This window comes from Trachurus trachurus (genome assembly GCF_905171665.1).
Source record: "Trachurus trachurus genome assembly, chromosome: 3".
NCBI classification, from domain to species: domain Eukaryota; kingdom Metazoa; phylum Chordata; class Actinopteri; order Carangiformes; family Carangidae; genus Trachurus; species Trachurus trachurus.
Window position 1 is genome coordinate 10200893 of NC_139893.1, and position 13694 is coordinate 10214586.

General features: G+C 41.4%; 1 protein-coding gene across 6 annotated transcripts in view; it reads right to left on the minus strand.

Moving 5' to 3' along the window:
- dennd5a (DENN/MADD domain containing 5A) overlaps positions 1–13694 on the minus strand; it is a 38923-nt gene that overhangs the window by 21233 nt on the left and 3996 nt on the right. For 4 of the 6 annotated variants that reach the window (XM_084001746.1, XM_084001744.1, XM_084001745.1 and 1 more), the window contains exons 2-4: positions 5806–5877; positions 4811–4920; positions 3167–3854 (exon numbers count right to left, since the gene is read on the minus strand). In XM_084001746.1, coding sequence (XP_083857872.1) covers positions 3167–3854; positions 4811–4920; positions 5806–5877 — 870 coding nt within the window. The remainder of the gene's footprint in view (positions 1–3166; positions 3855–4810; positions 4921–5805; positions 5878–13694) is intronic. The other 2 variants (XM_084001747.1, XM_084001743.1) reach the window with 1 other exon arrangement.

Genomic DNA, 13694 nt, shown 5'->3' on the forward strand with positions numbered 1-13694 from the left:
ACCTTTTTTAGGGAAAAAATAAAACGTCCACGCTGAAAACCGCTGGCAGCTTGGAACTGAAGTGATGCCTGAAACGATTCACTTCACAAACCTGAGTGCAACTGCACTAAGAACTACATCGGGCTAAAAATACACCCAACACACAGAAGTGAAACTGCTAGAGATCTTACATCTCAGCACTATTTTTAATCAAGTGGCTCGTTTGACAAAATGTGTGTTCGTTGTTAAAACACACTTAGGTTCTACTATCAGAGTAGTGAGATGCAGAGCTGATATCTACTTTGCATTTCCTGCAGATTAGTAATCAGATCGTTAATGTGCATATGTCTGTAGCCAAAATCAGGACTGCAAGTTATGATTATTTTATTTACTGATTAACCTGATGATTATTTTCTCGATTAATAAAATATGCGTTTGGTCTTTGAAATATTAGAGAATCTGAGAGCTCAAGATGAAAGCGTTCAAAAACCTCCTAACCTCCAAAAGAAATAAACAAACGCTCACATTTAAGAAGTTGGAACCAGAGATTGGATTTTTTCCCCCCTTAATATATGATTAAGCTGTTAATACACTATGAACTGCATATATGAACAGTTGATTAATTAACTGAGGGTGAAGCTACATTATCAAGTTAACTGATACTGCAGCCTTAAGACCAAAAACCCCTTCAGGCTACAGCTATGCCATTATAAATAAAAACCTATCAAGAAGGATGAATACGATGTTAAAGAAAGTAAAAAAAAATTAAAAAGTAGGCGTGTGATCATCTGTGTGAAACAACAACACAAGCTTGATTCTGTACTGTGCTAACAGTTTTAAGCTTAATTTCATAAATCAATCTGTGTCTGAAAAGCGAGTGGAGTAATTGCAGCGTCTTCAGTTCTGATCTCTCCTGTCACTCTCAAATGCACAAATCACACACAGACGTAGAACGTAAAGGCAAAAATTATGACAAATAATGGCTTAATTGCGGCTTGCCACAGCGGTTGACACATGAGTGACGGATGCTGAGCTTCCTGTTTGTGAGGGGAGCGAGAAGCAGAAACGTCTTTTTAAATGGCGACAATGACAAAATAATGGCCGAGTTTTTTCCTTTTTTTTTTTTTTTTTGCTATTAAATAATCTATTTTTAGCACATAACACACAGTCGTCTTCTTATTTGCAGAGCATCCCTCTCTCCTCGGTGTGTGTTTGAGTGTCTCTTCCTAACAATCCCTCGTTTCTTCTCGGTGGAGGATTGCCAGGGCTTAGCTCTACAACGCATCCTTCACATGTTCTGCTGCGATGAGCCTCATGGGGGAGGAAGAAAAAAAAAAAAAAACCATGATGTCACTTCCAACCAATAATAATCATCCTGCATCACGGCCATCCTCCCTGTCTCCGGGTCGCCTAGCAACAACACAGCTTTCCCCCTTAAGAGCTGCTCCCCCTGGCCCCTGGCGTTTGGTAAACCATTTGCCTCCTCTTGCCATTGTAATGGATCCAATCACCACACCAGAGACTGCACCCTTAAATGATTTTTCTTGTGCTTGCCCTTGCACACACAACGGTGAATGAAACCTTTTCTGAAATCCTATGGATGGTATGGATTAACCGGATATTTACTGTACAAGTAATTGTCATTATTAGGTACTCAGCATTAGTATTTTTTATATAAAAAGCTTATATGACATTAAGCAATTGATTGTGAGACCTGCTGTACTTTTCCTAAAGGATGAATCACACTCCATACAAACCACAGCTAATAAAAAATGGCCTGATTAGCACACGAACCTACACAGAAACTTTCCCATGAAAAAAAAAAAAACCTCTTACATGTGAGCCCTGGCAGCGGGAGCTAGCTGAATATAATGGTTGAGGGGACTAACATTTACACAGGCTGGTACTCACTCTGCATCACTTTAATGGAATCACTCAACAGGTTATGTAATCTGCAGGATAATAGTTCTGCCATGCATATCAAACATGTTGTAGCCTCAGGTTGTGTGTTTTTATTCCTATACAACACAGCCATCTGGATATTTACAGACAAAAACATCTGTCTGTGTGTGTCCAAAAACTGATGGTGTGCCATTCACACTGACTTGCCACCGTGTTTGGTCAGCTGTTTTGGAGGCGTGAAAGGAGCTAGAGTTTGTTTTTCTCTCTCTAGTTCTTTTTTTCTTTCTTGACATGGCAATTTCTCTCAGTTTTCATGTGCTACACTATGAATGCGATCAAAACCAAGAGATACTGTCTGATAATGTGCATTAAACCCTTTGTGAATGAAGTTTTAAATATCCAAACGATACACGCTCTAAATAATGACAGGCTCCTCACCTCACCTTGGAGTCTGGTCATTTAATACTAACTAATTTCAGAATACCAACTGGTTATGATCCAGTGAACCACTGGCTTTATCAAAAATTCATGTCAAAGTCATGCAAGGTTTTCCATTATATTTCTATAGTTAAATCTAAATAATAGACTAATGTTTGAATAATTTAAATCATGATATTAATGTAATAAAACATGTGAAGCAAAACTACATTTTGCCATTTTTCCATCCATCTAAAACAGGAGAGGAACCTCAGCTTGTAATAACTAACTGCTTACAGGATCACATGAGCTCACCTTTCTCTAACACAGCTGATAAAGACAAGTGTGGTGGTGGTGGTGGTTGCGTTTGGTTTGGGCTCAGCTCAGATGTGTGGAAGTGGGAGCCACAGTTCTGATTGGCACAGGTGTTAACCTGTTGACTGATTCTGTCTCTGTCCTGGCTGTGAGAGCCAGAGGAGAGCGGCTCAGAGACATTTATATACTTGATGTGAGCATTACTAGAGAAGCTCGACTATGTGGAGTTGCCATGCGAGGTAGCCGAGGAGTGGAGAGGCCCGAGGAATGTTTGCATTATAGAAGTGTGTGCACGGGTGGGAATGACCGGACAACCGAAGTGAACTGATTGTATGACTGTTCTGTGCTGGATAGAGCCTTCTTTTTAGTAATGCATGATTTTTTGTATCTTGCTTTCCCCACTTCCATTGACAAACTGCATCTGTACTGGACAGGATTTGTTTTTAAAATGGTTGTAATGCGAGTAAGACGCATCGGTATTTGTAATCAATGCATGCATCCTAATGGGGGTGCATTGAGTGTAACAGTAGAAGCCTGGGTAGTGGGTACTTACGCTGTGAGTAGAGCAGTATCTGCATCTCCAGCAGGGCGCAGGTGAACAGCTGCAGAACGTTCTCCACACCCAGGAGATTAAACATTTCACTGATGGCAAAGTCAAAGAGTGGCAGCTCAGATGTGCTCGGCCTCTGACACACAATCGGCCCGTAGACGCCTGAGAACTTGAGGGAACGCCCAGAGGGAGGCAGTGGCACCTCATAGAGGATGTTGTAGATGTAGCTCTCCAGGGGGAGGGGCGGGGGCTGGGGTGAGGAGACAGCCTGGTGAAGCTGCTGCAGCACCTTCCTGCAGGCCTGCGGGAAGGCCATGGGCGTTATCAGGCAGATGCACTTTGACACGTACAGCGTGTCGCGGCTGATGTCGTACGAGTTGAAGCGCTGCAGTCGCGAGATGGCGGGCGCAGCGTGGAGCATGGGACGAGGCGGGGGGTGGTGTTGGTGTCGCTGGTCCTCCAGTCCCTGCGGTGAGGTGGGAGTGTGCAAGATGTCGTACTGCTCTGCGTTGTGCATGTGGTAAAGCGTCTGCATGGCGCTGCAGATCTGCTTGCTGGTCACCTCCTCGAAGAAGGTGAGGGCGAAGCCGTAGGTCCGAGAGCCGTCCTCTCTTGTGATGATAAAGGAGTGGAACTGAGGCTCCCGGGAATCGACCTGCGTCCTGAACGACAGACCCTTCGGCATGCAGAGCTGTGAGGGGACGGAGAGACAGAAGATTGAGAGGGAAGAAGACGACAGCAGAACCTAACTGCTGGAGAGAGAAACTGTTAAGCAAGCAGCTGTATGAGGGCAAGATGTGTGAAATGTGAAAAAGATAAAAAAGATAAAAGATATTTTGGGCAATATATTAACAATATTTCTGGGAGTCGATGACAACATCAACACTCTAATGTCTGGAGCTGGAGTAGAAAGGTGATAAGTTTCTCACCAACTCGACAGTTCAAAAAGACACCTATCAGCATTTCTAAAACTATGACACATTTAATTTGTTCAACAACAACTGTTGGTGAAGGATGCTGTATTTGACTATATCTATATATGTCTACAAATGTCAAAAAGTTGTTAGATCATGTCGCTACTAAAAACATACACAGTTAAACTATTCCTCAAAGGGATAGTTCAACATTTTGGCAAATTGGCCCATTGCCATAATCCCTATAGTCTTAGCAGTAGGTTTGTTACCTTTAATTGTCGGTGCAAGCTATTTTTAGAACGGCGGAGCAGAGCCGCGAGCTGCTGAGAGCTACGCTACGGAGGAAAATGGGATTTCTTGGTTTCCCTCATCAAACTCATCAAATACACAATCCAACAACTTGCACCAACAAATAAAGGTAATGAACCTACTCCTAAAACTATAGGGATTATGGCAATGGGCCAATTTGCCAAAATGTTGAACTATCCCTTTAAATGATGCTGACCAATTTAATTAATTTAGTAAGTTATATGTATATTTTATGTGTTAGTATTGTCTATAAAATTAGAACACATTTCAACGCATTAAACTCTAGCTTTATTATTTTGCACACATTTTGCACACATTTGCCATACGAGCAGAAAAACATTCATATAAACTTGATACCAATTCCAACCCAGTCGTACAATTAAAGGATAAAGGTGACATGTGTTTAACCGTATAGAGATCGTACCATGCCGACCGCGTCCTGGTCAAATGGATTCCACTCGACATTGTCTGGATAATGTGCGAGAACCTTAGATTTAAAGGTTCTCCGCAACGGACTCTGCTCAAAATTCTCACCTGAAAGTCAAACACACAGAGAAAGAGACAGAGATAGAGAGAGCAAAAAACAAAAAGGGAGATAAACCGTTAGCACAAATCTCCAAATGCAAATGGTTGGAGCAGAAGAACAGCTTGATCAGAAGCGGGCGTAAAGTGCCAGGCACAACAACCCCAGAGGAAAGAGCAGGTCAGCATATTTGCCTTGAGAGGAAGACTGTATTGCATCATGTAAAGCTGTCATCTGCAGGGAATCCATACGAAGGTGAACAAAACTAAATATTCAAGCAGGCTGCAGCTAATACTCCAAAACAAATTTACTGGAGAGAAAATAAAATAAACCCAACTTTAAGGATATTTATGCTTCCTGACAGCTTTAATGGCAATACAAGGAACAAACAAAATAATTAATCATAAAAAAAGGACAAACTGCGTTGATTTGAACCCAGAGTAAAGCAGAAGTGATGCACACACCAAGGCAGTACTGAAAAGTCATTCAGAGTGTAGGGGGGAGAGTAAACATTGACCAAGCGATGCCAGCACAGGCAGCTCTGGATTTCGTGTGTGTGTGCGAGAAAACAGAAGCGGTGATTGTCAAACATCAGCTCATTGTTCAGCTACTGCTGAAGGATGTGAGGGAGCGGAGGAGAGGGAGGAGGGGGCGAGAGAAACCAGGAGAAAGAGAAATCAGAGTGCGCAAAACAAAAACAAAAAAGGAGCAAATCCCCACACCTGTGCCGAAAAAGAACGGGGAGGGGAGAAAAAATCTGAATTTGAAGTAACACAAAAGGAGGTGGAGTGGGGTAAAAAAAAAAAAAAAAAAAAAGATGTGCCAGGTTAGAGGTTGAAGGGTTAAAGCTGAGCTCAGGTTAAGAGGGGGAGGAGTGTGTGTGGTGGGAGGGTTACCTTCGTCTGCCCCCGCCAATTTTCCTCTGGCCCCATCTCTGAATTTAGTAGCCTCTATATACTGGCATAAAGCTACACAACAAATAAAACAAAAATATAATTAAAAGCCTGGTTATTATTCTGGATGGGTAGCGCATCACTTCTCAGTTTTTGTTGCAGAGTACAGATACATCCTCGCAGCTCAGCTCTGCTCTCAGAACAAGCTGCACACGGACACGGGGCGTCGCCGTGTCTCTGTCAGGTGGGTGGTGGGTGGGTCGAGCTAATTCAAGCCAGGTGGTGGGGGGGTTATTGTGATGTGAGGATGTGGTGTTTCTGCGTCGTAGTAGCTTCTTCTTCTCTGGAGATCAAGCAAATCCATACTGCTCTAGTATGGATTTATATTCTCAACACAAACACGTTGGAGAAGGACCAGCGGCCGGTGCTTAACGCCATGCTATCGGCTCTGTGAGGCTCTACTCGGTGCAGCAGCAGTGGTTTGAGTTAAATGCTATGTCAGCATGCTAACATGCTCACAAGTGCAGTGCTAATATGCTGCTGTTTGTCTGACATGATGCCATAAGACACTATGGGGAAACCATGCACTGGTCAATTTTGAGATTTTGGGCTATTTTGCTTCCTTAACATGTCTGTAGCTTTACCCACTGTTAAGATTTCTGTTAAAAGTATGCCTCGTTTACATATTTAAACACCACGTTGGACAAAACTTGTAATACAAAAAAATAACTGTCTAAATGTAAGTGATAAATTTGGTAAGTTTCATGGTGATATCTGATAGTGATAGTGTCTCACCTTGTTAATATGTAAAGCTTCATATAGCCTATATTCCTCATGGAGCTACAATGTTGTGTAAGACAATTAAAACCCTAATGAATGAGCCAAAGGCCAAAGACGCAGCTTAACATGTAACATGTTCCTTGATTATCATGGGCACTGTAGTTTATTTTTAAGTCAATCCCATGTACAGCGTCATGTTGCTGTAAATACTCGCTGGCACATCGAATGTGTATTAATCTGCGTCTATAAATAGTCCCCGACGATATAGTCTCCACTCCGGCTTGAGCAACATTTGCTAAAAAACCACAGCGCTCGGACGTCGTAGGAAATGACTGAAAAAGGAAACCGCATATCTACAATTTGTTTCTGCTGTAGGAATGAAAAAAAAAAGATAATCAAGGTGCGAAAGATTGATCTAATGTGTAACTGTGTAACTAACTACTGGTGGATTTGACTGCAGTGAATGGCAGCTGCTGTGCTGCAGACTGACTGGCCCTGGAGCTGAGTTAGATTATCTAACATTTTACATCTAAAGAAGACCCTTTATGTGCAGTCACACAAGGCTTTTTACTGTCCTCTCTTCATGCATAACATTTGCCAAGCACCAATAAAACAGTCCTACTGGCAGAAACACACAGTCATGCAGCATGTCAGAGCCAAATGTGTGCAGTGTGACACACATCGACTCCTTTCCTAATTCCACAATGTCGGCTTTAAACCAAAGCTGCTCTCGGCCTTGTGAGATGAAAAACCTGGACTTTCCTTTCTGGACTTTTTGTGGACTAGTTATTATGGGTGAGGAAAATTCATTTTCACTGGACTTACAACATGACTCAGTGATGACACACACGCACACATGCAGAGTCAAAACAAGGACTCTTTCAGCTCAACACAGATTCTCCCAGCTGGCATTTGTCTGAACACGACTAGTTGTAATTCTGAGAGTGATGATTGATGGAAGTCTCGTCTTAATTCAGGTGAGACAGTTGTGGTTGACAGTGTCTAACCACAAGTCTACTAATGATCCAGTATCTTCTTAGTTGTGCAGATTAAGAAACATGTTGAGTAAGTGCAGCCGACGCCTCCAGACACGAGGTGTTGATTTGAGCATTAAAACAAGTTCACATGATGAGACTCTCTAGGTAGAGTGAATAGTGAAATGAATCCTGTTGAAGGAGTAAAAACGTTTTAAGGATTAAGTGGTTTAATCTGTTGGTTACTTTCATATCCAAAACTGCCCACAGGAAAGAAACTAGGCCAGGAATGCAAGTCAGACTAGAAACACGTCAGCAACCAGAGATAGGTCAGACAGCGATGTGGTCCGATAAGTAGGAGCGAGGGCAAATGATTCAGGCTGCAGAATTAATGTGTAATCACCATATTTAAGATATAATTGTTGACTTATCAAAAGGATAAAAAGAAAAGTGCATCGCTGAAATAACAAAGTGCCTTGTGCATCTACATGTTCATCTAGGTACATAATAAGGCAGAAAGTGTGGAGCGACTGAAACTGTCACGACAAAGTCAGTGATGTACGACAGTGACACAACAGACATCTGGAAGCATCTGGCTGTGACATGCACCATGATGCTGTACTTTGAATGATAATGAGAATTTAATGTATCGTATAATCCTCACAGTAACAACGTTACAGGACACTTGGTGAGTAGAAAACATTCCCCCTCTCTCTGATGTGTTTAGTTAGGCGAGGAGGATAAAACTGTGTTTTCCAAAGCTTCCTCTGCTCTGTGGCGTCACTGGATTTAAAAGGAGGACTGCTGTGATTATGTCTCTGAGAAAACACAGACGACTACGTGCAACATTTTGATCTGACATCTTTCGGTCATCGAATACTCTACATAGCAAAGCCTTATCTGTGAAGTGCAGTCTTTTTCAGAAATGACATCAATAAAAAGGGAAAATTAATTAAATGTTTATAAGAAAAAGAAAACACATCATCAAAACGACAAATGAATGCTGTAAAAAACAATGTTTTAAATTGAATTGTAATAAGCAAGTATGTGAAAGTGACTGAATAGCCAAGCCCTTCCATAGTGGCACTTGTCCACCTAAGAGTTATGATGACATTGAACCTTTCCTCTGTTTTCCAGCTGCTTCAGGTTCAACCTGAACAAGACGACACAGGTGTTCACTTCAACCGACATCATCACCTGGTAATTAGAGCTAATTACAGGCCTTAGCTGGGGGGGGGGGGGGGGGGGGGGCAACTCAATTACATGGGCACCGGAAAGAATGACAGTCTTTTCTTTTCTTGATTTATCATATTTTCTAGCGAGTGCCGCCCATGTTGTTGCCATGAGAGTGCCGTGCCGACCGGTAGCCGTGGGAGGACGGCGTCACTGAGCTCTGGTGCCACGCCAGCCATCTTCCTGTTTCATCCAGTGAAGGAGGGACCACTCGCAGCCCTCCTGCGCTCTCACACTCCCTCACACCTCCTGCAGCATGGCCCACTAGGCTCAGACATAAAAGGACGTACTGCTCTGCTCTGACTGAGAGGCCGCTATATTAATACATGACTGACTGGGGTTGACTGCCTGCAGCAGAAATGTGCTGAAGACGTTGCTAACACTTCAAAATAACTCAGCAGCAAAAAAAAAACATCAACACTCATTCACCCGGAGGACCCGGCCGGCGCTGACAGAACCTGATCGCTCACTCTCAGCTTCAACTCACTCTTCTCTCCCAGGGGGGAAACAATGTGGGGTTTTCTCAATAATAGGAAAACATTTCACAAACGGGTTCTCAGAGTCATTTTTTTTTCACTTGTTACAGTGTTGGAAAGGTTTCTGAGTCGGCCCCTTATTTTAGAGCTGAAACACTTATTTGCTATTTCAAACATTATCGTTTAAAGGGACAACGAGGAGTTTTGGAAAGCGAAGTGTTTCCTACTACATTTACCATGAGCCTCCGCGCGCAAGACGGACTTCTTGGACCGGCACAAGACGGACTTCTTGCCAAGAATGTTTTCATTCATCAAGAATTAAAGTCAGAGGTGCAAAGAGGTTCAGATACTGTCGTAGTCCCGACCGTAAACGCCGATTCGGCGGCGTTATTACCATGACCCGCCGGGCAGCGTCTGCGAAACCGAAAGTAAGGAAACTCTGGTCGGCTCGCCCAGCATTTCTGCCACCACTAATAATAACAAAATAACGATAGAGACAAAACGATATAGCCTATTTATCGAAAATGGAGCCATTAACAAGTGTGGGTAACGTAGATTCATCCACATTAATATGAGACTTTTTTATTGTCGCGGAATTTTTCGTTCTGCCACTGGAGAAACTCATCGTTGTCCCTTTAATTCATTTTTCAATATCAAAATGACAAACATTTGTTAGTTCTAGCTTCCCAAATGTCAAGACTTACTTTGTTATGTGACTGAATCTCTCATGGGTTCTGAACTAATGGTCGGAGATGAACGATTTGATGGCACCACAGTGAGTTTAAGGAGACCGCCACGTACATTTTTCACACATTTTGACATTTTATAGACCGATAGTTTTAATCAAGAAAATAATCTGTCCATAGTGGCCAAGAATTCAAGCATCCTATTGGTAGCTTTCAGCAAAAAAAAGTGTCTACTGTCACTGAAGAAATTCCTTTAACTGTGGTGAATCTTTTGGAAACCAAAACAGTGGAACTACATATCTCCCTCTGTTCAATTAGAAACGAATCAAAGAGACAGTTTATGTTTGTCATGTAATGTTGGTGACATACAGAACACACAAAACACAAACTGTTCCTTGAGTTGTTAAGTAGAACTCAGGAGCAAAGCCAGTAAGAACCGCAAATACCAGACATCTAAGCCTGACAACTCGGTTCGCAAAACATCTGTTAGCAGCCACAGGATTGGACTGCAGCGAAACTGAACCCATAGAAAATACACAGTCCTTCAGACAAGAACGTGCATGTTCATCATTGTGCCACGGCAGGAAAGAATGTAAACGTTCACCTTTCAAGAACAAATCTAAGCTGGAACCAAGACAAAGACTTATCAAAACAAAGAGCAGCTCTGATCGGCTCCACAGGGACTGAAAGGTTTCATTGTATATCGGAGAAAGACATACTCCGCAAGTCCTTTCATAATTAATATCTGAACATATCTGCCAGTATGTGGGTAGTTACTTAAATGAAGATTTAAGGGATTTGTAGTACAAGAAGATAACACAAAATACTAAATCCTAAAGAAACGACCTGAAGGGTTATTAGATGGGAGCAGCCCATCTTCCCAGTAATACCCCATTGTTTAGTCTACTCCCATTTATACACATTTTTGTTTAAATCAATTCTAAATGTTATTTTAATTACCTGAACAGGATTCTCACAATCCTGGATCATCATTATTTAAATGTAATTTTTAAGAAAACCTGTTTTGTCTATATCAGGCATGTCAGGCTGGTATGAATATTATAATACCCAGAAACCTTGGCTGCTGTTGCCATAGAGAACTGAGGCAGGCGAGCTGCATAGATGGTAAATTCATCCAAACTGAATTGGACTGAAATTGAATCTACAGTTAAGGTCAAAATTATTAGCCCCCATGCAACTTTTTAACATTTCCCTAAAATAATGCCCAATGTTAGCAATATTCATAAAATTTTATTTAGTAAATCATTCATCAATGATATGACCCCATTTTGGTACACTTTGGAATGTGAAATAAATATTCGAGATTTATTTATGAACAATTTGGTAAAAATTGAGATGGTCAAAATTATTAGCCCTCTATGGGATTTTTTGCTTGCTTTTTCTGCTAACTCGGTTTGAAACCACACCTGAGCAGTCAAAAAACACAAGATTTCCAAAACTTTGGAGCGCAAAATAATCAGAGATGTCAACAAGAAACCCTGGAGCTCTGCAAAGACGATTGTTGCTGAACTGGCTTCATCTGGACATGATGTTTCATGCAAGACTGTTGTGAGGGATCTTCATCGTGGTGGACTTAATGGTCATCGTCCAAGAAAAACCCCTTTGCTCTCACGGCAGCACATCAAAGTCGGACTGAACTTTGCCAGAGACAATTTGAAACATTAGGGTGAGTTTTGGAAGTCTGTGCTTTGGTCTGATGAAACTACACATGAGCTGTTTGGGCATGCACCACGATGAAGAGCCCTCACAACAGTCTTGCATGAAACATCATGTCCAGATGAAGCCAGTTCAGCAACAATCGTCTTTGCAGAGCTCCAGGGTTTCTTGTTGACATCTCTGATTATTTTGCACTCCAAAGTTTTGGAAATCTTGTGTTTTTTGACTGCTCAGGTGTGGTTTCAAACCGAGTTAGCAGAAAAAGCAAGCAAAAAATCCCATAGAGGGCTAATAATTTTGACCATCTCAATTTTTACCAAATTGTTCATAAATAAATCTTGAATATTTATTTCACATTCCAAAGTGTACCAAAATGGGGTCATATCATTGATGAATGATTTACTAAATAAAATTTTATGAATATTGCTAACATTGGGCATTATTTTAGGGAAATGTTAAAAAGTTGCATGGGGGCTAATAATTTTGACCTTAACTGTAAGATGTAGATTGTACTGCCAGTTTTCTCACCACAGAAATCTTTAGCTTTCACCCTTATCAGTGGCATATCCGCCAGAATTTTAAGGTCTGTCATTGGTTGTTTCTTGCTGCAAAGCACCATAGGCATTGTAGTTGGCCTACAGCTTTGTCCTTCTGACTTATACACAAAGAATTTGTACTGATTTGTGCATCTTTTGTATTGATGTGTTGCGTGTCCATCCAAGCCACAGAGGAGCTCTAACTATGAGTCACATAACGCCGCTCCTGAAAAAATGAATGGGCCTTTTATTCCTGAAACAAGGAATAAATCTTCACTTTGCAACTTTATGATGAACTTAATTTCCTCATGGCGTAGTGCTTAGAAATAACGTTTGGTGTTAAGATCAAGATACAGTAAACCCTTAAAGTACTGTGAGAGGTCTAGTGACTGTTCAAACTGCATTCAAAATTTCCCTGGTGCATTTTCAAGCAGATTTTTCAAAAACACTGACAGGAGACTCTCGACAGGGCCATAAATAAACAGCCTTGAGTGGAAATATGAAAAAGCACATTATGCATTTTAAGCCTTCCTTGCATGTTGAGCCATTCATCCTCATTTGTTTGCTGAGTAGGGTTGGGGGAGAGAGAGGCTTGCCTGGGAAATTGAAAAGGATATTTAGCATCTGAATAAGCGGAGCCTGTGTACAAGTGTACTTCTGTCCCTCAGCTCCCTGTGTTTCCAGTGTCGCCTGTGAGGCTGGGGGGTAATACATATGCTAATCAGGTCCTCGCTGTGCTGCCAAACACTATGTGCTTCAAGGAAGTTCGGGTCATTTCTTTGGGTTTCACTGTACATGAATTACATCATCGCATCAGGTTAAACATCTAAATGTGTTCAATGACTGGGCGAAACCAACCAGAGTTAATTTTATCTATTGTTTCGAAAGCAAAGGTTACATTTTTGAAGATGTTTCAGTCACTGAGTATAAGTGGGTGAATTCATCCTTTGTGTGTTTACAATAGCATTTGCCCATTAATGTAAGGAGTGTTACACATGGCTGCAACTAAGAATCATTCTTATTTATTAATTTTCTTGCTTAGTCCAATGCATTGTTTAGTCAATGAGAAGCTGTGAAGGAATAAAACTAGTGTTTCGATTATTAACATCTTGGCTTTCCTTATTATGGTTTTATTTTGTTGTACAGAAAACTATACCTGTCACAATTCCCTAAGGCCCATGGTCGTCAGATTCATAGTCCTACATGACATCAGCTGATTGAAACCGATCAATTGATGATCAAAATAGTTGCCAGGTGAATTTCTGCCATTTCACTGCACTTCTCAAAGAGGCAGAAAAAGAGCCCACTCTTACAAAATTAGCACTTGACTTGTTGACTTTCACTAGTTTTGAAATTGATGGAGTTTCACTACATCTGCAATGTTTACAAACCCACCAACATTCCCATTTTTGTGTCAAAAAGATGTGAATTATTTTCATGTAATACTAAAAATGCATCGTAGCCATTATAAGTAAACAAACAATGAGACGGTAGCATTCCTTGATTATTTACTAAAGTGCAAACGTGTAG